Source organism: Callorhinus ursinus, unplaced genomic scaffold (assembly GCF_003265705.2).
Source record: "Callorhinus ursinus isolate GAN/ISIS: 27379988/994484 unplaced genomic scaffold, GSC_fseal_2.0 scaffold19, whole genome shotgun sequence".
NCBI lineage: Eukaryota > Metazoa > Chordata > Mammalia > Carnivora > Otariidae > Callorhinus > Callorhinus ursinus.
Genome location: NW_027397081.1, coordinates 33,121,135 through 33,147,430, shown reverse-complemented (window position 1 = coordinate 33,147,430; position 26,296 = coordinate 33,121,135). Strand labels below are relative to the sequence as shown.

General features: G+C 35.9%; 1 protein-coding gene across 1 annotated transcript in view; it reads left to right on the top strand.

The window, feature by feature from the left end:
* The window catches only part of CNTN5 (contactin 5), a 1,102,248-nt gene that overhangs the window by 599,262 nt on the left and 476,690 nt on the right, over window positions 1–26,296 (top strand). The window contains exon 9 of the mRNA XM_073904019.1: window positions 9,163–9,258. Coding sequence (XP_073760120.1) covers window positions 9,163–9,258 — 96 coding nt within the window. The remainder of the gene's footprint in view (window positions 1–9,162; window positions 9,259–26,296) is intronic.

Below are 26,296 nucleotides of genomic sequence, written 5' to 3'. Positions count from 1 at the left end.
AAAAGCTTGAAAGACAATCAAAAGATGTATGAGTTTTAAGAATTAATGTACTAAATGACTTGCTGGTTTTACTAAATGACACCTTCCCCCTATCTTTAATGGTCTATAATACTCAAAATCTCTGTCCATGTTCTATTTATTATTATTATTATTATTATTATTTACTTTCCAATGCCAGTCTTATAATTTCCTGAGACTTTTATTAAATTAAGACTTATCTGAGTTGGGAAAAATATTTGAACTTAGAAGTAAACAAATAGAAATTATTTATTTCTTAACTATGGAGAATAAACATGGATACCAGAGGGGAGGTGAATGGGGGGGGATGGGTGAAATGGGTGAAGGGAATTAAGAGTACATTTATCTTGATGGGTCCTAAGTAATGTATAGAATTGTTGAATATCTATATTGTACACCTCAAACTAATATAACACCCTATGTTAATTACACTGGGATTAATTTTTTAAATAAAAAAATAATAAAGGAAGAAGCAGTACTTAAGTGGAAAAAAAAGAATTATTAATATAATTGCTAATCCAGAGTGTAGAAAGTTAAATCAAATGTGTAGAAACTCTGCCAGGGTTCATAGACTATCATCACATTAGTCAAACAAATTTATATACAACTTTAGCGTTTGAGATTATTTCACTATATATTATTCACAGTCGGGGTAGCTTTTGGTAACATACATCAAGATATCAAAGAAAAGACCTAAGATCAAAAACATTTTTATCACACTCTGGATAATTGATCTTTTTACAAAAGCAATTACAATTTACTGCTTTACTTATAATGAAGTTTAAATTGTCTCTTTCAAGGCAAACATACACTCATATAATTTGGTTTCCTCTTAATCAATGAAATCTTTGGCTGGATGATTCATATCTGATAATATGCAAAGTGAAAATGACATGCCACAGCAAGAGATTAGTCATCTGACCCATTAAATATAAAAAGGAAAAATGGGAATGAAGAAAGTTTCGTTGTAACTTGTCATTATCTCATAGATTTACCTCACCACATGTCTAGCTGTACCTTAATTCAATTCTTACCTTCATGTAATAAATCGGAGTATATTTTTGAGATACCCCTAATTAACTCAACTGATACTTTCAAAAGACTAATTTTAGGGGCACCTGGGTGGCTCAGTCATTTAAGGGTCTGCCTTCAGCTCAGGTCATGATCCCAGGGTTCTGGGATCAAGCCCCGCATTAGGCTCCCTGCTCAACACAGAGCCTGCTTCTCCTTCTTCCTCTGCTGCTCCCCCTGCTTGTGCTCTCTCTCTCTCTCTCTGTCAAATAAAGAAAACAATCTTTATGAAAAAGACTAATTTTATTGAATACTTAATGCTTTTAAAAGGTGATATGATGTCACAATCACTGATGGCTTATAACAATTATTTTGAAGAATTGTAGATTACTTCATATGGTGTAATAGGTAAATATTTAAAGAAATAATCACATCAATTGAAACATTCTAAATTAAGAATATTGGAATAACTGTAGATTAGAAATATGCTAGTTCCAAAAATGAATTTGTCATCTTGACGTTTCAAATCCTTGGCTGTGAGTTTTTATTTCTGTTACTTAACCTTAGTGAATGCCAATGTCCTCATCAATAAGTGGGATAATAAGCCCTTGCCTTCTGTGCTTATATATTGATCACAGGCTTATGAGCTCACTCTTAACCAAAAGAACACCACAAAGCTTCACGTTTCTATGAGTTTCAGTCAAGGTATCATTCAATAATCAAATTTTTATCTTAAAAACTATTATTATTAAGAATCCTATCTGTTGTAGTGTCTTAGGAAAGATGTTACATGCAGGCAAATGGCTAGGTATTGAAAAATGCTTATTAATTCTCATTCAAAATAAATGTAAGAATTACTTTTTCCATTCTTCACCAATTGTTTTTCATATATATGTCTTTCATCTGTCAGAAAATGATTTTTATAAGAGATCCTTAGGAGGATTATTTCTAAATTCCTAAAATCAACTTGGCCTAACTTCCAAATGTTGAATTGCTTTTGTACTAATACATTTTATTAAACAATCAGTGATTTTGATTTGCCAACTCACTACTTATTAACTGTGCGACCATAGTCAAGCTTTTATTTGCTCTTCACATATGTTCAGTAATCTTTAAAATGGAGAAATTAATATTTAATCTCTAAGATGCCTAGCATAGAGTATGTATGCTAGTAGGTAGTGTGATTATAATTTCTTTTCCCCTTTTTCATTGTTTTAGAATGTCAAAGATAGTTTCTGCATGAGTTCTGGCCAATTTTTATTATAGGATATTTATATGAGACACAAAAATCTGACAATGATCTGAATAATCCTAATGATAACAGAAAAAATCGTAGCAATAAGAAACGAAAGTGATGAAAGACATCAATACGCAATCACTTTGCAAATGATGCAACAAATACAAAGTTAATATTAGAAAATCTTTCAGTCATTTTTATAGAAATCACAGAAGTTAAAGTTATGAGGCCCCACAGAGTACCTATCTTAGTTCTTCAATATTATAATCTTACATAAGAATCTGATACCCTAATGTTGGTAATTAAAAAAATTCAAGTCTCTGACATCTAGTCTAAAGTGTTTTACCTTTTTCAATTGTTTTAGTTTTTGTATAAGATCAAACTCAATTTTATGAAGTTTAGAACTCATCATAAGTTATATTCACAAAACCTTTAGTGTTAGAGAATTAATTGAGAATACCTAAAGCATGAACAGTCTAAAGCTTACTAGCACCACCTACAGGATGAATGTATAACCAAGTGCAATTTATTTTATTTTAAAGATTTATTTATTTATTTGAGAGAGAGAGAGAGAACAGGGGGTTGGGGGAGAGAGAGAGAGGGAGAGAGAGTCCCAACCAGGCCCGGTGCGGAGCTTGACGCAGGGCTTGATCCCACAACCCTGAGATCAGGACCTGAGTCAAAATCAAGAGTCAGACATTCAACCAACTGAGCCACCCAGGCATCCCTAACCAAGTACAATTTAAAATAAACACTTTGATTCCCATTCCTTTTTCTAAACACACAACTCTCATACACCAAACATTGTGACTTACTCAGAACAGATTTAAGACTAGGAAATTAAAACCCAGGAGGAAGATGAACCTCAACACTTTATTCCTAATTGTATAAGATTTATCTTGTTGAATGGTGTTGGGAAAATTGGACAGCCACATGCAGAAGAATGGAACTGAACCATTTTCTTATACCATGCGCAAAAATAAACTCAAAATGGATTAAAGACCTCAGTGTAAGACAGGAATTCATCAAAATCCTAGAGGAGAACATAGGCAGAAACCTCTTTGACCTCAGCCACAGCAACTTCTTGCTAGGCACATCTCCAAAACAAGGGAAACAAAAGCAAAAATGAAGTATTGGGACTTTACCAAAATAAAAAGCTTTTACAGAGCAAAAGAAACAATTGACAAAACCAAAAGACAACCGACAGAATGGGAGAAGATATTTGCAAATGTCTTATTGGATAAAGGGTTAGTATCCAAGATCTATAAAGAGCTTATAAAACTCAACATCCAAAAAATAAATAATCCAGTCAAGAAATGGGCAGAAGACATGAACAGATATTTCTCCAAAGAAGACATACGAATGGCCAACAGACACATGAAAAAATGCTCAAAATCACTCGGCATAAGGAAAATACAAATCAAAACCACAATGAGATACCACCTCACACCAGTCAGAATGGCTAAAATAAATAAGTCGGGAAACAACAAATGCTGGTGAGGATGCAGAGAAAGGGGAACCCTCTTACATTGTTGGTAGGAATGCAAACTGATACAGCCACTCTGGAAAACAGTATGGAGGTTCTTCAAAAAGTTAAAAATAGACCTACCCTATGACCCAGCAATTGAGCTACTGGCTATTTATCCAAAGAATATAAACATAGTGATTCAAAGGGGCACATGCACCCCAATGTTTATGGCAACAATATCCATAATAGCCAAATTATGGAAAGAGCCCAGATGTCCATCGACAGAGGAATGGATAAAGATGTGATGTATATATACACAATGGAATATTACTCAGCCATCAAAAAATGAAATCTTGCCATTTGCAATGACATGGATGGAACTAGGGGGTATTATGCTAAGTGAAATAAGTCTTTCAGAGAATGACAATTATCATATGATTTCACTCGTATGTGAAATTTAAGAAACAAACAGATGAACATAGGGGTAGGGAGGGAAAAATAAAATAAGATTAAATCAGAGGGGGAGACAAACCATAGGAGATTCTTGACCATTGGAAACAAACTGAGGGTTGCTGGAGGGGAGGTGGGTAGGGGGAAGGAATAACTGGGTGATGGGCATGAAGGAGGGCACATGATGTAATGAGGACTGGGTGTTATATGTAACTGATTAATCACTGAACTCTACCTCTGAAACAAATAATACACTCTATGTTAATTAATTGATTTTAAATAAAATTTTTAAAAAAAGATTTATCCTGTTGCCTTGATCCTTTTCCCTCATTTCTCCCTAGTAACTAACCAATCTATTGTACTTAACCTAAGATCATAAGATCAGTGTCCTGAACCCCTTAATGTACTTTCTTTCTCTAACACTTTCAAATAATTCACCTGTCTAGGCAATGATTTTTGAAATGTTTTCATGTGTATGTATGTGTGCATGTGTACTATACCTACTTAAGGTGTCTTAATGGGTGAAAAACCTTCCTAATTTGTTTGCAAATTTGTTCAACCCACTATACCACCCAGTGTGATCTTTATGAAGTCTTTCAGGAGAAATCCTTCTATAAAGCTTACAATCTATTAACATTATTCTTACACTGAGTTACTGGAAAATTTTTATCTTGCCATAACCATGAATGCTAAGACTGGAAATATATCCATCTTTATTTTGACCCTTTAAGTTTAAAGTAAAATTAATGGCCAACTTCTAATAATTTATAAAAGCATATGACATATATTCTTAAGTGTTAATCTTAACCTACAGGATTCATACCATACCCATTTTATCTTCACCTGGAATCTGTAAACCACTTATTTGATCTTTTTGTATTATATACAAATGTATTTTAAGATGTTTCAAATCCTTTGCGGAATAATGCAAGGAAGAAAGGGGGAGAAGGAAAGTGGAAGGGTAGGCCGGTGGAGGAAGGAAGGAGAGAAAGGAAGGAAAAAACTCAAATTGTATGTGTGTGTGTATATGTGTAGCTCACATATAGGAGAATATCATGAAATGCTACATGGTTACTCATAAGGATGGCTGTGACAAGCTGAAGCTGTGATAGTTTGGGCTCATACATCTATTTGGTGGCACAGATTCCTCTCAGCTGGGTCTATGGAAAGTTGGTCCAAGTAGATATGATAAATTCATACATCTACATCCTTCCTCTGCATCTTTTCTGTAACCCTAGTACCTAACATTGTGTTCAGTGTGTGGTTTGCACTGAAAAAATATTTATTAAATAAATGGATGAAATTATTTATCTTACGTTTGTTGAAAATGCTTCAAATCACACATCCTAAATCTACATTCTGTCATGTGAGGTTCTCAAACACATTATTTATTATATACCATTTTTTTTCTTTGCATGGTTCATTGAGGATGAATAGGTACAATATTTCTGTAAGCTGCAGTTCTAGTTAAAGTTCCACTATCAAACTCTGCATGAACTTCTGAACTTGGAAAAAGAGTTAGAGAAAAGACAAGGCCTAGACCCCTGTGATTCTTGATCACCAAATTTTTCCTCTAGTCCATTACTTGTCTATTTGTCCACATGCTATTTTATAAGTTCAGAAAGAGGTTTATTTCAGTTCAAGACTTTAACCTGAATTTTGGAGTCCTTGTACTAAGATTTTAATTTTTACTCATTTTCCCTTACAAATCAAAAATAGAACATATCAACATGTACTTATTACATGTGTCAATAGAATAATCAAAGCTCCATCCATAAATGTTCTTGTTTTTTTATCTCCTTGATATATACAATGTATAAGCTATTAAAATAATGTAATAAGCACTCAAACTAAGTTCTCTGATAAGTACCTCCAAAGAAAGTAACTGCTTTCATTCACAATGAGATAAAAATAACCAGCTGTATTTTCACTAAGACTATTCTGCCCAATTGCCATCCCCAGTCTAACCAATAATTTTTTTCACATAAATCATTCTGCCACAGATAACCAAAATCTTGCCTAACACAAGGACCATTTTTACATTATAGATAATATTTCACTTGTTTTTTTCCTTAGGAGGAAGGATTCAAATGAGAAAAGTACACTCTCCGTAAAAATTCAGTCTCCTTTTTAGTATTTCCCTATATGTTTTATGAAAGAAAGAAATGTATTCACAATTGAAAAAATCCATTTATCTTTCTACTGCTATACTTCCTAGGAAATAATGACACAGAAAATTCCATGAGGAAATGTTGAATTGTACCTGTATTAACAGCTGATACCCAATAAAGCAATTACAACTTAGTGTTATCTTCCAGGTCATTGTGATCTCAAAACACAATTTGGGTCATAATTATTCTATAATTTTCTTTTCTTTTTCATGTCTAATTTCTAGGCCATGGCTATACTTCTGTTTCTCAGATATAGAAATTAATTTAGGACTGTTCTTTATTAAAATATTCTGTTTACTATAATAGGTTGATTTAAAATGTCAGAATAAGCATAACATAAACCTGTAGTAAATGTATTGGAAGAATTTTTTTTTCAAAAACCATTTAAGAAATTCAGTTATAGGGGTGCCTGGGTGGCTCATTCATTAAGCGTCTGCCTTTGGCTCAGGTCATGATCCCAGAGTCCTGGGATCGAGCCCTGCATTGGGCTCCCTGCTCAGCGGGAAGCCTGCTTCTCCCTCTCCCACTCCCCCTGCTTGTGTTCCTGCTCGCTCTCTCTCTCTCTCTCTCTGAGAAATAAATAAATAAAATCTTTAAAAAAAATTCAGTTATAATACATTGATATCCAAATAGCCTTCCAGAGTTTATAAATTCAGCAAGGATGAAAAAAGGAAAGTAAAACCATGCCTAAAGAGGCATTACAACCTTAATGCAATCACTGCTTCACTGTGTTGTCCCTGTGTCCAAGAGTGGTCAAAGGAAGTCAAATTAGAAATCTTGCCATGCTTGTTTCCATATTAAGATCTTTTATTGGAAAAAGACAGCTTCTATCCCTAAGAATCAATGCATAGGAATTTAAAGCCATGAATCATACATATTTGAAAATGAGTAAACTTGATTTTACCAGAAGTTAGTGTGTATGTTGTCAAACCAACATCAAAAAAAAAAAAAAGAAAAGAAAGAATTAGGACAATTCTTTCTAATCTATCCAGTTTGTAAAATGCTTAACTATTGACAATGAAGCACAGATATATATATTTTTAATTTTATTTATTTATTCATGAAAGACAGAGAGAGAGAGAGAAGCAGAGGCAGAGGGAGAAGCAGGCTGCTTCTGCAGGAGCCTGATGCTGGACTCGATCCCAGGACCCTGGGATTATGACCTGAGCTGAAGGCAGATGCTTAACCAACTGAGCCACTCAGGCATCCCTGAAACATAGAATTATGTGTAAAATTATAAACACTTTCATCAATAATGAATACTTTTTTTATTTATTTGGCATTATGCCTTCGTGGTTTAGTAGTTCCTCGTGATTTTGAATGTGTTTAAGAAGATTTGATTGTAGGGCACCTGGGTGGCTCAGATGGTTAAGCATCTGCCTTCGGCTCAGGTCATGATCCCAGGGTCCTGGGATCGAGTCCCGCATCGGGCTCCCTGCTCCTTGGGAGCCTGCTTCTCCCTCTGCTTCTCTCTCTCTCTCTATATATATATCCCTCTGTCTCTCATGAATGAATAAATAAAATCTTAAAAAAAATCATAAAAAAAGAAGATTTGATTGTATATTCAGTAAATCAGTAAATTGTTGCATATATCTCAAAAAAAGTATAAGATTCCTCTTAGGATATTAAAGTTAGTGATTTATCTCCATATAATTTCAGTATATTTTCTTGACTGCTTACTCTCATCATTTGACAGATTAACAAACATTAAATTTGAGAGTCTACATTGTATTACTGTGAGTAATAAGAAGTTTCAAAAAAAAACCTCCTTTACAGTTGGTGAATAATGGAGGGAAAGGCAGAACATTTTCAAGAAGTATTTTTCACCAGGGGAACATGATTTTACAGACTGAGAATTCTGGGACATTGTTTATTTTTAGAAATATTGAAATCCTACCATTCCCAGGACACTATTCTAAAAATCATATCTTTGATCAACTTAGCCCAAGAAGGGGGAAAAGGCCATATATACTGAACTATGAATAGATTAATAAACAGTAATAGAAATACAAATAATATACTTCATTTTTTAGGTAACTTTATTTTTAGGAAAGTATTTTCAAATTGTGCAAATGCAACATAATTTAAGAGAAGGGAGTTGAACCCCAATCAATGTTGTAATTCTTCATACATATAGTTGAGTATTTTGATAACTATGATAGTTCTAGAGTAATGAAAATGGATGGGTATAATTAATTTGTACAAGCCATTCCAGGCTTCTATAAAATGGAAATAACATGACTTTTTCACTCACATTTATAGAAAAAGAATACTTTATATCCTCATTATATTCTGCTAGAGCACATAAGTCTCTCTAATTTAGAAAATTCATGCTTGGTTTTACACACCATTCCTAGCATGACACAATGAGGCACCAAGTTGGACACAAGACACCCCTAACCACTTCTATTTCTCTTCTCACTATGCATGATTTGGTTTTATTAGTATTAGAAAAATCAATATGTAAAAATTGTATATAGAAATAAAAGGACTATTTAATGTGTTATAAATGCATTGTCTATTTTCTTCCTATACTGGCAACTTGTATGCACTATAAATAGAAATAGTATGTAGTGCATATAATCTGAAAATTGTGGTATTTAAAATTGTATGGTATAGATTTATTTTTAAAGCCCTGATATCACTGCCTAACAAACAAAAATAAACTTTGTGTAATGAGAGAAAGTTTCAGGTATAAAAGTGGAAAGGTACAAGGTACCTATAAAAGTATAGGTACAAGTTATAAAAGTAGAAATTCTTTAACCTTTTTTTTTGCCTTGCATCTAAATGCTGTGTTATATTGACAGATCTGGGAAATTTTAGTGGCCGGACAAGAAGTGCAGTCTCGGTGAGGGAAGGCCAGGGGGTTGTTCTGATGTGCTCTCCTCCGCCTCATTCTCCAGGTACAGTAGGATCCCATTCTACATTGCTGCTGATCTCTTTTACTATATGCTCATTCTTTTAGACAGGGTATTGACTAAGAAACATTCCAGGTGAAATGTGCATGGTTTTTTTGAAATGTACCAGAGTACCAGCTTAGTAATTAAAGATCATATACTCTACCACTGGACAGAAGACTGCACTCCTATGATAAGATTGTTTTATCGCCATTCTAACTGTTGATTGTTGTGGTTATGTCTCTGCCTGCCACCAGTGAGGAAAACATTGCCCGAAGCACAAGGAATGTGATAAGCTGAGAGAGTAAAAACTTTTCAAAATTATTTGGAGTGTCAGAGTTAACTGAATAACAACATGCATTTTGTTTCAGAGATAGGCTTGAAACTGGGTTGTTTATGGTGTTGTTTGTCACAATGGAAAAAAACTGCTAAGAAATATTTTTTTGAGTTTCAAACAAAACTATAATTACTATAATTTACATATTACTTTTTGGCCACTTGAGCTCTTATTTGTAAAAGTCATGGTAATAGGTTAGTACTTCATGGGGTTTGGAGGAACAGAATAGTAAACTGTGCTCAGATTAATTATATTCCCTTTGCCAACCCAGCTAATTATACTTTTTTTTTTAGTTCTATAATTTGAGATGAGTACCTCTTTGTATCTCAGTTAGTTTTCCTATAATACAATTTAAGAGCAGCCAGTATCAATTAGAGAGAGAGAATCAAATGTCTATCTGAGAAATAGCAAAGACCTTAGCGTTAACAGGAAACTGAATTCAGTCCTGGCATCTCAATCAATTTTTCTTCTTTGTTTAGTGTGAAAATCATACTTGTTTCTAGGTTGTAATTATCGGTGTAGTAATGGGGCCCAACTTTGTTCTACCATGGATGATTCTTATCATAAATTAAAATAGGACCTCAATCAATTTTCTTAAAATTTCTCATCTTTATCTGACCCCCTTGCTAATTTTTTTAATTGAGGAAAAAGAAAATTATATTTCAATAAGAAAATATTTTCAAAAAAACATTTTGCTTTGAAACTCAGATAATAATTACTATCAGGAACCAATTTTTTAGTTTTCCCCCACCTAATTCTTATTAGTCAATTCAGTCTACTCCTTCTGTGAGTAGCTTGGGGACTTTTACAGTAAACATACTTAGTCTTACCTCCTTGTGATTCTAGGCTTAGATTCTTTCAAGGAAACATGTGTTGTAACTTTTTTTCTATGGATAAGATAAAAAATTTTAGTAGGTTTAAGAGAATCCTATAGCATCAATATATGCTATGTCTAATGTTGGGTTAGTAGACTTAGTTTAAGGAGCAATATTAGATGAATAATTGTTGAAGATGAAAGAGAAGAAGGAAGAGGAGGAGAACAAAGGAATCTGCTCTTTATAGAGCAGATGAAAGTGTTCACCATCAGACTTACAGGAGTTAACATGAAAGCAAGATTTTTTGAAACATAACCTATATTGCAAGGCTGTTAGAACATGTGCAGAAAAGGGAAATGTGAGAGAATGATACAGGAAGCAAAACTGCAAGATTACACAAAGACAAATTATCCAATTGCCAAAGAAAACTACAGAGATTTCTAATGGGGAAAAGTAGTAATAATGAATTGCATACATGATAAGCAAGAGATAAGAATATATATTAATAATTGGTGAAATAAAGATGTGATATCTGACTGACATCAATAAGAGTAATGCCAGATGGTAGCTATTGTGTATATGTTGTAAGAATATATACACCTGGGGCACCTGGCTGGCTCACTTGGTGGAACATGTGACTCTTAATCTCAGGATCTTGAATTTGAGCCCCACGCTGGGTGTAGAGATTACTTAATAAATAAAAATATATATACATTAGACTGATTGTATACCTTAATATGGTGGGAGAGGTTGTATTCTACTAGGTACTCATTTTGGGGTTTCACGTCAAATGATCCATTCAAACATCAGTGTTAGCACCACAGAATTTTAGGGGATATGTGCATAGCCCAAAATAACAGGAGTAACTCAGCATCCAGACCAATGTCTTAACACTTACCAGATGAGTAGTTTTCTCCTGATCAGTCAAATCCTATCTTTAAGGTTCTTTGTTGAACATCCCTTTTATATTCTTGCTTCAGCTGAAATTTGCATATACCCTGCAGATATGGTTTCCACACAGCCCTTTAAAGTCATGGCTATTTATTCTCCCAATTTGTATGTACCATTCAGAGTAAGATTGGAACAAATATCCTCCTTTCCTCTCATCACCCATTGCATTCTCCCTTCCTCCTTACAAACCCTCAGTTTTAAATTTCGAGCCCTTAGACTGTACACTTTCTTGCTGCGGTCATTTACACTCTCCCAGTTCATTATCTTAATTTCCTGAGATTTTACCACCTGGGTCACTGTCAGTTTCTTCAATATTGCTCCAGGCTTAATATTTGGTAATTTCAGCAGAGGTCTTACAACACCCTGTCCTCTACATTCCTCTTATTTCTCCATTGTGATGCTCTTATTTTACAACCATCCATGGCCACTTGATCTGTTATTACAAACAGCTACAATCTCTCAATTACCACACTTCTTATTAGCATCTACTACCTTCTGCTTATTCCTTCCAATACCCTGATTCTAGGAATCCTTTAACGTCATTGAAATCTACAAATCATTGATCCTAGTTCCTTCTCATTCTTGCATAAAACTTCAATTTTCTCATCCCTCTTATGCTTCATCACACTGACTCAACAGTTGGCAAAACCTTAATCTTAATGTAGATCCAACTTTCAGCCTACTGCCTGCCCAAACCTACTCGATTTAATATGACTGTAAAAGAAAAGAACCAGAGAGACTTATGCAGACTGATCTGAGTATAAAAGCCAAGCTATGAATTTTTTTTAAAGAATTTATTTATTTATTTGCTAGAAAGAGAGAGCATAGGCGAGAGAGAGTGAGCGAGAGCACAAGCAGGGAGAGCTGCAGGCAGAGGGAGAAGCGGAGCCCGATGCAGGACTCGATTCCAGGACCCTGGGATCATGACCTGAGCTGAACGCAGCCGCTTCACTGACTGAGCCACCCAGGCGTCCCCCAAGCTATGAATTTCAAGGACACTTTAATGCAGATCAGAAATTTTAAAAAGAAAAATAATTTTAGTTCTCTTACTGTAATTCTGTCAAATCTGGTATGTCTCCCATCCTTCAGTTTTTCTGCCATCCCCACTCTCAGCTGATAACCATGCATCTAACTTCACTGGGGAAAGGAAGGCAATTAGGAAATAACTTCTACAGCCTTCACCACCAAATGAAACATGCATTAGCATCTGTACTGATAGATTCTAAATACCCCCCTTTTTTAAAGAGAGAGAGAGAGAGTACATGTGGGAGAGTCAGAGGGAAAGAGAGAGAATCTTAAGCAGGTTCCACACCTGACTGGGGGTGGGGGGTGCTCCATCTCACAACCCTGAGATCATGACCTGACCTGAAATTAAGAATTGAATGCTTAACCCACTGAGCCACCCAACACCCCTTTCCTTTTTTAGTATAGATGCATTGTTGTACTTTTATGGCCAATCCCTTAACTTGTGCACTGTAGATCATCCTTTTTCTGTCTACTTTAAGAAATTGCTTCAGTAAAGATGATCTGCATCTTCACCAGAGATTGTTTAGTCTCTTCTTGATCATTCCCAAAAGCATGCAACTATACTGTCTCTTCCTTCACCTAAAAACAAAGCAAAGCAAAGCTCTCTTGACTCATGTCATCTTTCACCTACTACCTCACTTTTCTGTTCCTTTTCATCACAAAACTCTTCAAAATCTTTGTCTCTCATACTTTATCTAATTCCACTCCTTTGATTCTGTCTCTCTCTCTCTTTCTCTCTCTGTCTCTCTGTCCCTTTTTCTCTTCCTCTGTCTCTCTCTTTCTAAAAAGTAGATTTAGGGGCATCTGGGTGGCTCAGTTGTTACGCTTCTGCCTTCGGCTCAGGTCGTGATCCCAGGGTCCTGGGATTGAGCCCCACATCAAGCTCTCTGCTCAGCGGGGAGTCTGCTTCTCCTTCTCCCCCTCCCCCCGCTTGTGTTCCCTCTCTTGCTGTGTCTCTCTGTCAAATAAATAAATAAAATCTTTAAAAAAATAAAAATAAAAATAAATAAATAAATAGATTTATTAAAGTGCAATTTATATCCCAGGAAACTCACCCATTTTAAGTATAGTTCACTGAGTTTTAGTAAATTTATACAGTTGTGCTACCATTACCAAAATCTAGTGTTACAGCACTTCCATCATTTCACAAAGGTATTCCCACCCAATTTCCCCACTGATCTACTTTTTTATTTTTTTTTTATTTTTATTTTTTTTTTTTAATGAGAGATAGAGAGCACGAGAGGGAAGAGGGTCAGAGGGAGAAGCAGACTCCTCGCTGAGCGGGGAGCCCGATGTGGGACTTGATCCCGGGACTCCAGGATCATGACCTGGGCCAAAGGCAGTCGCCCAACCAACTGAGCCACCCAGGGGCCCTGATCTACTTTTTTAGAAAGCTCATTTTAACTGAATCGAATCATGTAATGTTCAGTCTGTGTATATATATATATGTGGTAAGAGAGAGAGTGGGTGTGTGTTTGGTTTCTTTTATTTAGTTTAATGTTTCTAAGTTTCATTCATATTGTGGCATGTATCAGTAGTTTGTTTGTATATATTGCTGAATGGTATCCCATTGTATAGATACACCACTTTCTGTTTATCCATTACTCAGTTGATGGAAATTTGGATTATTTTCAGTCTTCAAATTGTTGGTCACTTCATCCTCCATAAAATACTTCCTTGCTTAGCTTTTAAATACTGACACCTCTGAAACATATATCTCCAACAAGGAATCTGGCTTGTATATCCATTTGCCTATTTGACATTTCTAATCAGAATGGCTAATAGGCATGTCAAGCCTAACCATGTCTAAAATGGCACTTCTGGTTATATCTTCCCCAAACCTGCTCCACTTGCAGTATTTTCCAACTCAGTCAAAGGCAATTCAATCTCTTACTATCCATCAGGCCTTAGAGTCATTTTTAACTTCTCACTTTCTAAGATACCACATATAAACCATCACCAATTTTATTGGCCCTACTCAAAACTTTATCTAAAATCTGACCATTTCTCTCACCCTCTACTGTAGCTTTCTTGAATGAACCATCATCATCTCCTACCTGGATTGTTCACGATAGTGTCTTAACTAATCTCCCTTGTTTTTGATTTTATTTTTTTTCAATCTATTCTTATCATAATAGCCAGAGTCATTCTTTAAAATGAAGTTGTGTCATATCACTGCCCCTCTGCACAATACACTCCAAAAATTCCTCATCTACTAAGGACTGAATTGAGTTACCCCAAAATTCGTATGTCGTGTGATGGTATTCTGAGATGGGGCCTTTGGGAGGTAATTAAGTTTAGATAAGGTCATGAGGATATGGCCCTCAAAATAGTATTAGTATTAGTGTCCTTATGAGCAGAGATACTAGAGCACTTGCTCTTTCTCTCCCTCATGTAAGATTATAGTACAAAGGCAGTGTGTGCATCAGAAAGAGAGCTCTCACCAGAAACCAACTATGCTGGCACCCTGAACTCAGATTTCTAGCCTCCAGTACTGTGGGAAAATAAATTTTTGTTGTTCAAGCCATCCAGTCTATAATATTTTGTTATGACACTCTAAGCAAACTATTATACTGTCTCATTCAGAATCAAAGCCAAAATTCTCACAGTGGCTTGAAGAACCCTCACCATGTAGTAAGAGATCTTTTCACTACTTACTTTTCTTTCTCATAATGAGGTTGCAAATGAACATAATTATAAAATACATAAATAAAATGTGATTCTCATCATTAATAGAGAAGAATAAAACATGATATTTTGTATTGTTGGCAAAGGAACAAACTGAAAGCTAAAGTATTTGAATTATTGATTGAAAGCATAATCATACTAAGAAATAGTGATTTCATTCTAGTGCCTTACTTGGTCAATTAAAAGGAGAACTCTGAAAATGTCTCAGGAAAGTCAAGTAAAAAAATATTGCTGAAGAGGCAAGTTTAAGTATAGAAAGAATAAGCCAGGGCTTAATCAATGAAAGAGGCCTAGGGTTTGAGTACCTGTTCTGATACCTATTATGATCTGAACAACTGCCTTCTTTTTGGTGGAATAAGTTCATATATTGTGAGATGAGTATATAACTTGATATATAAAATCTCAGACCCAAATTTCTGTCTCATCCAAACAGTCATGTAGACCATCATAGCATACCTATTAACTGATAGTTAATTCTAGTTTGTTCCTCACTCTTTTTTTACTTTCTTATTTCAAATCATAATTATCTTATTATTTTATTTCATCAGAATTTTATTTATTTATTTATTTCAGGTTTTTATTTAAATTCCAGTTAGTTAATATATAGTGTAATATCAGTTTCAGGAGTAGAATTTAGTGATTCATCACTTATATGAAACACCCAGTGCTCACCACAACAAATGCCCTCCATAATCCCCATCACCCATTTAGCCCATCCCCCATGCACCTCCCCTCCAGCAACCCTCAGCTCGTTCTCTATAGTTAAGAGTCTATTTCATGGTTTGCCTCTCTTTTTTCCCATGTTCATCGATTTCATTTTTAAATTCCACATATGAGTGAGATAATATGGCATTTGTCTTTCTCTGACTGAATTGTTTTACATTCTAGCTCCAACCATGTTATTGCAAATGGCAAGGGTTCATTCTTTTTTATGGTGGAGTAGTATCCTATTGTATTCCATTCCAATATATACAATTATTTTTTCTTTAATTTTATTTAAAATCAATTAATTAACATATTAATAATTTTACTTAAATCATTAATTAACATAATCAATTAACATTAGTTTCAGAGGTAGAGTTTAGTGATTCATCTGTTGCATATAACACCCAGTCTTCATTACACCACGTGCCCTCCTTAATGCCCATCACCGAATTATCTCTTCCCCTCACCCACCTCCCCTCCAGCAACCCTCAGTTTGTTTCCTATAGTTAAGAGTCTCTTATGATTTGTCTCCCTATCTGATTTTGTCTTATTTTATTTTCCCCTCACTACCCCATGTTAATGTTTTATTTCTTGAATTTCACACATGAGAGAAATCATATGATAATTGTCTCTCTGAAAGACTTATTTCACTTAGCATCACACCCCCCAGTTCCATCCATGTCATCGCAAATGGTAAAACTTCATTTTTTTGATACCTGAGTAATATTCCATTATATATATATATATATATACACATTATATATACACAATACAAATATATATATATATATATTTGTATTTATAAACTCACGGCTTCTTTATCCATTCCTCTGTTGATGGACATCTGGGCTCTTTCCATAGTTTGGCTATTGTGGACATTGCTGCTATAAACATTGGGGTGCATATGCTCCTTTGAATCACTGTGTTTGTATCCTTTGGTTAGATACCTAGGAGTGCTAGGTACTTGCTGGATCAAGGGTCAAGGGTAGGTCTATTTTTATCTTTTTGAGGAAACTCCATATTGTTTTCCAGAGTGGCTGTACCAGTTTGCATTCCCACCAACAATGTAAGAGGGTTCCCCTTTCTCCACATTCTCACCAACATTTGTTGTTTCCTGACTTGTGAATTTTAGCCATTCTGACTGGTGTGAGGTGGTATCTCATTGTGGTTTTGATTTGCATTTCCCTGATGCCGAGTTATACTGAGCATTCTTTCATGTGTCTGTCAGCCATTTGTATGTCTTCTTAGGAAAAATACCTCTTTTATGTCTTCTGTCCATTTTATAACAAGATTGTTTTTTGGGTGTTGAGTTTTATAAGTTCTTTACACATTTTAGGTACTAACCCTTTATCAGATATGTCATTTGGAAATATCTTCTCCCATTTCAAAGGTTGCCTTTTAGTTTTGTTGATTGTTTCCTTCACTGTGCAGAAGCTTTTATCTTGAAGTCCCAATAGTATGATTTTGCTTTTGTTTCCCTACCTCAAGAGACATATCTAGTAAGATGATGCTAAGCCTAATGTCCAAGAGGTTACTGCCTTTGTTCTCCCCTAGAATTTTAATGGTTTCCTGTCTCACATTTAGGTCTTTAATCCATTTTGAATTTATTTTTGTATATAGTATAAAAATGTGGTTTAATTTCATTCTTTTGCATGTTGCTGTCCAGTTTTCCCAACACCATTTGTAGAAGAGACTGTCTTTTAACCATTGGATATTCTTCCCTGATTTGTTGAAGATTAATTGACCATATAGGTTTAGGTCTATTTCTGGGTTTTCTGTTCTGTTCTATTGATATATGAGTCTGTTTTTGTGCCAGTACCATACTGTCTTGATCATTACAGTTTTGTAATATAACTTGAAGTCTGGAATTGTGATGCCTCCAGCTTTGCTCTTCTTTTTCAAGGTTGCTTTGGGTATTGGGTCTTTTGTGCTTCCACATAAATTTTAGGATTACTTGTTCTAGCTCTGTGGAAAATGCTGTTGGTATTTTGATAGGGATTGTGTTAAATGTGTAGATTGCTTTGGGTAGTATAGACATTTTAACAACGTTTGTTCTTCCAATCTAGGAACATGGGATGTTTTCCATTTCTTTTTGTCCTCAATTTCTTTAGTTTTCAGAGTACAGATCTTTTACTTCTTTGGTTAGGTTTATCCTTGGGTATCTTATGGTTTTTTTGGTACAGTTGTAAGTGTATTGATTCCTTGATTTCTCTTTATGCAGCTTCCTTATTGGTGTATAGAAATGCAACAGATTTCTGTACATTGAGTTTGTATTCTGTGACTTTACTGAATTTATGTATTAGTTCTATCAGTTTTTTGATGGACTCTTTGGGGTTTTCTACATAAAGTATCATGTCATCTGTGAATAATGAAAGTTTGACTTCTTCCTTGCCAATTTGGATGCATTTTACTTCCTTTTGTTGTCTGATTGCTGAGGCTAGCACTTCCAGTACCATCTTAAATAACAATGGTGGAGTGGACATCCCTATCTTGTTCCTAACTTAAAGGAAAAGCTCTCAGTTTTCCCCCCTTGAAGGTTATTTTAGCTGTGAGTTTTCATATATGGCCTTTATGATGTTGAAGTATGTTTCCTCTATCCTGACTTTGTTGAGGGTTTTTACCAAGATGGATGCTGTACTTTGTCAAATGCTTTTTTTTTGCATTTACTGAGAGGTCATACGGTATTTATGCTTTCTTTAATTAAAGTGGTGTATCACATTGATTGATTTGCAAATATTGAACCACCTTGCAACCCAGGAATAAATCCCATTTGATCCTGGTGAATGATTCTTTTAATGTATAGTTGGACTCGATTTGCTAGTATTTTATTGAGAATTTTTGCGTCCATGTTCATTAGGGACATTAGCCTGTAATTTTCTTTTTTAGTGGGGTCTTTGTCTGGTTTTGAAATCCAGGTAATGCTGGCCTAGTAGAATGAGTTTGGAAGTTTTCCTTCCATTTTTATTTTTTGGAACAGTTTGAGAAGAATAGGTATTAAGTCTTCTTTAAATGTTTGGTAGAATTCCCCTATGAAGCTATCTGGCCCTGGAGTTTTGTTTATTGGGAGATTTTTGTATTACTGATTCAATTTCTTTGCTGGCTACCAATCTGTTAAAGTTCTTTCTTTCTTACTGTTTCAGTTTTGCTATTTTATATGTTTCTGGAAAATATCCATTTCTTCCAGGTTGTCCAACTTGGTGGCATATAATGTTTCATAATATTCTCTTTTAATTGTTTGTATTTCTGTGGGGTTGGTTGTGATCTCTCCTCTTTCATTTGTGATTTTATTTGGATTCTTTCTCTTTTGTTTTTTTTTTTGATAATTCTGACTAGTGGGTTATCAATTTTATTAATTCTTTCAAAGAACCAGCTCCTGTTTTCATTGATCTATTCTGCTTTTTTGTTTGTCTGTTTCTATATCATTTATTTCTGCTCTAATCTTATTTCCCTTCCTCTGCTGGTTTTAGGCTTCATTTGTTGTTGTTGTTGTTGTTTTCTTGTTCCTTTAGGTGTAAGGTTAGGTTCCATATTTGAGACTTTTCTTGCTTCTTGAAGTAGGCCTGTATTACTACATACTCCCCTCTTATGACCACCTTTGCTGCATCCCAACAGTTTTGGACCAATGTGTTTTCAATCTCTTGTGTGTGTGTGTGTGTGTGTGTGTGTGTGTTAATTCTTTCTTTAAATTCCTGTTTGACCCATTCATTCTTTAGTAGGATGTTCTTTAACCTCCAGGTATATGTGGTTTTACCAAATTTTTTCTTGTGGTTCACTTCAAGTTTCATAGTGTTGTGGTCAGAAAAGATGCATGATATGATTTCAATCTTTTTGTACTTGTTGAGGGCTGAATATAAACACTGTATGTGATCTATTCTGGAGAATGTTACATGTGCACTTGAAAAGAATGTGTATCCTAATGCCTTAAGATGCAGTGTTCTGAATATATCTGTGAAGTCCATCTGATCCAGTGTATCATTCAAAGTCATTCTTTCCTTGTTGATTTTCTGCTTAGATGATCTGTCCATTGCTCTAAGTGGGGTGTTAAAGTCCCTCACTATTATTGTATTATTATAAATTAGTTCCTTTATGCTTATTATTAGTTGTTTTATATATTTGAGTGCTCTCATGTTTGGGGCATAAATATTTATAATTATTAGATCTTTTTGTATAGACCCCTTTATTATGATATAGTGCCCTTCTTCATCTCTTATTACAGTCTAGTTTAAAATCTAGTTCCTAGGGGCACCTGAGTTGCTCAGTTGGTTGGATATCTGCCTTTGACTCAGGTCATGATCTCAGGGTCCTGGAACTGAGCCCCAGCTCAGGCTCCTTGCCCTGCTTCTCCTTCTCCCTCTGCCATCACCATTCCCCTCCCCTGTTGGTGCTCTCTGGCTCTCTCTACCTCTCTGTAAAATAAATAAATAAAATCTTTAAAGGGAATAAATAAATAAAATCTAGTTTCTGTAATACAATTATGGCAATTCTGGCTTTCCATTCGCATGATAAAAATTTCTCTATGTCCTCACTTTCAGTATGTAGGTGTCTCTAGGTCTAAAATGAGGTGGGTTCGCTGAGTTTTAAAACTCCAGACTTTAGGGACCTGACATGGTGGGGACCCACGCTGGTCCTCTGGGGGAGGTTCTTGCCATGTTGGGACAGATGAAGGTTTGTCCCAGAAGGGCAGTCACACTAAGGCACAAAGGGGTAGATTTTGGAGTACCACACAGCAAAGAGCCAGTGTCCATGTTAGCTACCCTCAGTAGGTGTCTCTGCACCTTTATTGAAGGGCAGGAAATGGCACTGGTGGCTGCCAGCTCTTTTGTCTCTGAATAGACAATGCTACCTCTCCCCAGTGCACTCCAAGAAGGGGGAAACATTTCTCGCAGTGCATCCCAGGGGTTCCCCAGATCATGCCATCAGCTACTGAGATATCTGCCCTCCTTCTCCACAGGAGCACTGTAGCACCCACCCGCTCCACACTGGCCATACCTCAGACCTCTAAAACTCTAGTGTTTGAGCCCTGCTGGTTGTAAAATCTCACAAAAATTAATCCTTTTTGTTTCCCAGTCAATGTCTTTTTTAAAAATTTTTTAATGTTATGTTAACCACCATACATTACATCATTAGTTTTTGATGTAGTGTTCCATGATACATTGTTTGTGCATAACACCCAGTGCTCTATGCAGAATGTGCCCTCTTTAATATCCATCACCAGGCTAACACATCCCCCCGCACCCCTCCCCTCTAGAACCCTCAGTTGGTTTTTCAGAGTCCATCGTCTCTCATGGTCCATCTTCCCTCCAATTTACCCCCCTTCATTCTTCCTGTCCTGCTATCTTTTACTTTTTTATTTGTTAACATATATTGCATTGTTTCAGAGGTACACATCTGTGATTCAACAGTCTTGCACAATTCACAGTGCTCACTATAGCACATACCCTCCGAATGTCTATCACCCAGCCACCCCATCCCTCCCACCCCCCACCATTCCAGCAACCCTCAGTTTGTTTCCTGAGATTAAGAATTCCTCATATCAGTGAGGTCATATGATACATGTCTTTCTCTGATTGACATATTTCACTAAGCATAACAACCTCCAAGTCCATCCACATCATTGCAAATGGCAAGATCTCATTCCTTTTGAAGGCTGCATAATATTCCACTGTGTATATATATCACATCTTCTTTATCCATCCATCTGTTGATGGACATCTTGGCTCTTTCCACAGTTTGGCTATTGTGGACATTGCTGTTATAAACATCGGGGTGCATGTATACCTTCAGATCCCTACATTTGTATCTTTGTGGTAAATACCCAGTAGTGCAATTGCAGGATACTATGGTAGCTCTATTTTAAACTTTTTGAGGAACCTCCATACTGTTTTCCAGAGTGGTTGCACCAGCTTGCTTTCCCACCAACAGTGTACGAGGGTTCCCCTTTCTCCGCATCCGCACCAACATCTGTCGTTTCCTGACTTGTTATTTTAGCCATTCTGACAGGTGTGAGGTGGTATCTCATTGAGGTTTTCATTTGGATTTCCCTGATGCCGAGCGATGTTGAGTACATTTTCGTGTGTCTGTTGGCCATTTGGATGTCTTCTTTGGAAAAATGTCTGTTCATGTCTTCTCATTTCTTGATTGGATTATTTGTTCTTTGGGTGTTGAGTTTGATAAATTCTTTACAGATTGTGGATACTAGCCCTTTATCTGTCATTTGCAAATATCTTCTCCCATTCTGTCAGTTGTCTTTTGGTTTTGTTGACTGTTTCTTTTGCTATGCAAAAGCTTTTTATCTTGATGAGGTCCCAAGAGTTCATTTTTGCCCTTGCTTCCCTTTCCTTTGACGATGTTTCTAGGAAGAAGTTGCTGTGGCTGAGGTCAAAGAGGATGCTGCCTGTGTTATCCTCTAGGATTTTGATGAACTCCAGTCTCACATTTAGGTCTTTCAACCACTTGGAGTCTATTTTTGTGTGTGGTGTAAGGAAATGGTCCAGGTTCATTCTTCTGCATGTGGCTGTCCAATTTCCCAACACCATTTGTTGAAGAGACTGTCTTTTTTCCACTGAACATACTTCCCTGTTTTGTCAAAGATAAGTTGACCATAGAGTTGAAGGTCCATTTCTGGGCTCTCGATTCTGTTCCATTGATCTATGTGTCTGTTTTTGTGCCAGTACCATACTGTCTTGATGATGACACCTTTGTAAGAGAGTTTGAAGTCCAGAATTGTGATGCCGCCAGCTTTGCTTTTCTTTTTCAATATTCCTCTGGCTATTCGGGGTCTTTTCTGGTTCCATACAAATTTTAGGATTAATTGTTCCATTTCTTTGAAAAAAATGGATGGTATTTTGATGGGGATTGCATTGAATGTGTAGATTGCTCTAGGAAGCATTGATATCTTCACAATATTTGTTCTTCCAGTCTTGAGCATGGCACGTTTTTCCATTTTTTGTGTCCTCCTCAATTAGTTTCATGAGTATTTTATAGTTTCCTGAGTACAGATCCTTTTCATCTTTGGTTAGATTTATTCCTAGGCATCTTATGGTTTTGGGTGCAATTGTAAATGGGACCACCTCCTTAATTTGTCTCTCTTCTGTCTTGTTGTTGGTGTATAAGAATGCCACTGATTTCTGTGCATTAATTTTATATCCTGCCACTTGACTGAATTCCTGTATGAGTTCTAGCAGTTTTGGGGTGGAGTCTTTTCAGTTTCCACATAAAGTATCATATCATCTGCAAACAGTGAGAGTTTGAATTCCTCTCTTTCATTTTGGATGCCTTTGATTTCTTTTTGTTGTCTGATTGCTGTGGCTAGGACTTCTAACACTAGGCCAAATACCAGTGGTGATAGTAGACATCCCTGCCACGTTCCTGACCTTAGGGGGAAAGCTCTCAGGTTTTCCCCATTGAGAATGATATTCGCTGTAGGTTTTTCATAGATGGTTTTTATGATATTGAGGTATGTACCCTCTATCCCTATATTGATCAAGAAAGGATGCTGTACTTTGTCAAATTATTTTTCTGCATCTATTGAGAGGATCATATGATTCTTGTTCTTTCTTTTGTTAATGTATTGTATCATGTTGATTGATTTGCGGATGTTGAACCAACCTTGCAGCCCAGGGATAAATCCCACTTGCTCATGGTGAATAATCCTTTTAATGTAGTGTTGAATCCTATTGGCTAGTATTTTGGTGAGAATTTTTGCATCCATGTTCATCAAGGATACTGGTCTGTAATTCTCCTTTTTGATGGGGTCTTTGTCTTGTTTGGGGATCAAGGTAATAGTGGCCTCATAAAATGAGTTTGGAAGTTTTCTTCCATTTCTATTTTACAACAGTTTCAGGAGAATAGGTATTAATTCTTTAAATGTTTGGTAGAATTCCCCTGAGAAGCCAAATGGCCCTGGACTTTTGTTTCTTGGGGGATTTTTGATGACTGCTTCAGTTTCCTTAGTGCTTATAGGTCTGTTCAGGTTTTCTATTTCTTCCTCGTTCAATTTTGGTAGTTGATACATCTCTAGGAATGCATCCATTTCTTCCAGGTTATCTAATTTACTGGCATATAGTTACTCATATGTTCTTATAATTGTTTGTATGTCTTTGGTGTTGGTTGTGATCTCTCCTCTTTCATTCATGATTTTGTTGATTTGGGTCATTTCTCTTTTCTTTTTGATAAGTTTGGCCAGGGGGTTATCAATCTCGTTAATTCTTTCAAAGAACAATCTCCTAGTTTCGTTAATCTGTTCTACTCTTTTTGTTTCTATTTCATTAATTTCTGCTCTGATCTTTATTATTTCTCTTCTCCTGCTGGGTTTAGGCTTTATTTGCTATTCTTTCTCCAGCTCTTTAAGTGTAGGGTTAGGTTGTGTATTTGAGACCTTTCTTGTTTCTTGAGAAAGGCGTGTATTGCTATATACTTTCCTCTTTTGAACAGTTGTGTTTTCATTTTCATTGGTTTCCATGAATTTTTTAATTCTTCTTTAATTTCCTGGTTGACCCATTCATTCTTCAGTAGGATGCTCTTTAGCCTCCATGTCTTGAGTTCTTTCTGACTTTTCTCTTGTGATTGAGTTCTAGTTTCAAAGCATTGTGGTCTGAAAATATGCAGGGAATAATCCCAATCGTTTGGTACCAGTTGAGACCTGATTTGTGACCTAGGATGTGATCTATTCTGGAGAATGTTCCATGGGCACTAGAGAAGAGTGTGCATTCTGTTGCTTTGGGATGGAATGCTCTGAATATGTCTGTGAAGTCCATTTGGTCCAGTGTGTCATTTAAAATCTTTATTTCCTGTTGATCTTTGCTTAGATGATCTGTCCATTTCAGTCAGGGGGGTGTTAAAGTCCCCCACTATTATTGTATTGTTGTCAATGTGTTTCTTTGCTATTGTTATTAACTGTCTTATATAATTGGCTGCTCTCATGTTAGTGGCATAGATATTTATGATTGTTAGATCTTCTTGTTGGATAGACCCTTTGAGTAGGATATAGTGTCCTTCCTCATCTCTTATTACAGTCTTTGTTTTAAAATCTAATTTGTCTGATGTAAGGATTGCCACCCCAGCTTTCTTTTGGTGTCCATTAGCATGGTCAATGGTTTTCCACCCCCTCAATTTCAATCTGGGGGTGTCTTTGTTTCTTAAATGAGTTCTTGCAGACAGCAGATCGACGGGTCTTGTTTTTTAATCCAATCTGATAGCCTGGGTCTTTTGATTATGGCATTCAGCCCATTTACATTCAGGGTAACTATTGAAAGATCTCAATTTCGTGCCATTGTATTGCCTGTAAGGTGACTGTTACTCTATAATATCTGTGTTCCTTTCTGGTATATGCCTCTTTTAGGCTCTCTCTTTGCTTAGAGGACCCCTTTCAATGTTTCTTGTAGGGCTGGTTTCATGTTTGCATATTCCTTTAGTTTTTGTTTGTCCTGGAAGCTTTTTATCTCTCCTTCTATTTTCAATGACAGCCTAGATGGATATAGTATTCTTGGCTGCATATTTTTCTCCTTTAGTGCTCTGAAGATATCATGCAGTACTTTCTGGCTTGCCAGGTCTCTGTGAATAGGTTGTTGCCAATTTAATGTTTCTACCATTATAGGTTACATATCTCTTCTCCTGAGCTGCTTTCAAGATTTTCTTTTTGTCTTTTAGACTCGTAAGTTTTACTATTAGATGTCGGGGTGTTTACCTATTTTTATTGATTTTGAGAGGGTTTCTCTGTGCCTCCTGGATTTTGATGCCTGTTTCCTTCCCCACATTAGGGAAGTTCTCTGCTATAATTTGCTCCAAAATACCTTCTGACTCTCTCTCTCTTTCTTCTTTTTCTGGCATCCCAATTATTCTAATGTTGTTTTGTCTTATGGTATCACTTATCTCTCGAATTCTGCCCTCGTGATCCAGTAGTTGTTTATCTCTCTTTTTCTCAGCTTCTTTATTTTCCATCATTTGATCTTCTATATCGCTGATTCTCTCTTCTGCCTCATTTATCCTAGCAGTTAGTGTCCCCATTTTTTATTGCACCTCATTAGTAGCCTTTTTGATTTGGATTTGGTTAGATTTTTCTTCTTTTATTTCTCCAGAAAGGGTTTCTCTAATAACTTCCATGCTTTTTTTAAGCCCAGCTAGTATCTTTAAAATCATGATTCTGAACTCTATCTCCGACATCATACTAATGTCCGTATTGAGTAAGTCCCTTGCAGACAGTACTTCCTCTTGTTTTTTTTTTGTTGTTGTTGTTGAGGTGATTTTCGTCGTCTTTTCATTTTGTCCAGAGGAGAATAGATGAATGAGAGAACAAAATGCTAGAAGGTTAACAACGTCCCCAGCAAATATACACTAAACAAATCAGAAAGGACCTGCAACCCGGGGAAAAGAAAGGGAAAGAGAGATAAAAGAAAGAGAAAAAAAAGAAAATGATGAAGATAAAAACAAACAAAAACAGACCAAAACAAACAAACAAACAAAAAAACATAATATGATCAGATCTGATCAGGCTGGTGCATAGATCAGTGCCACACACTAGATT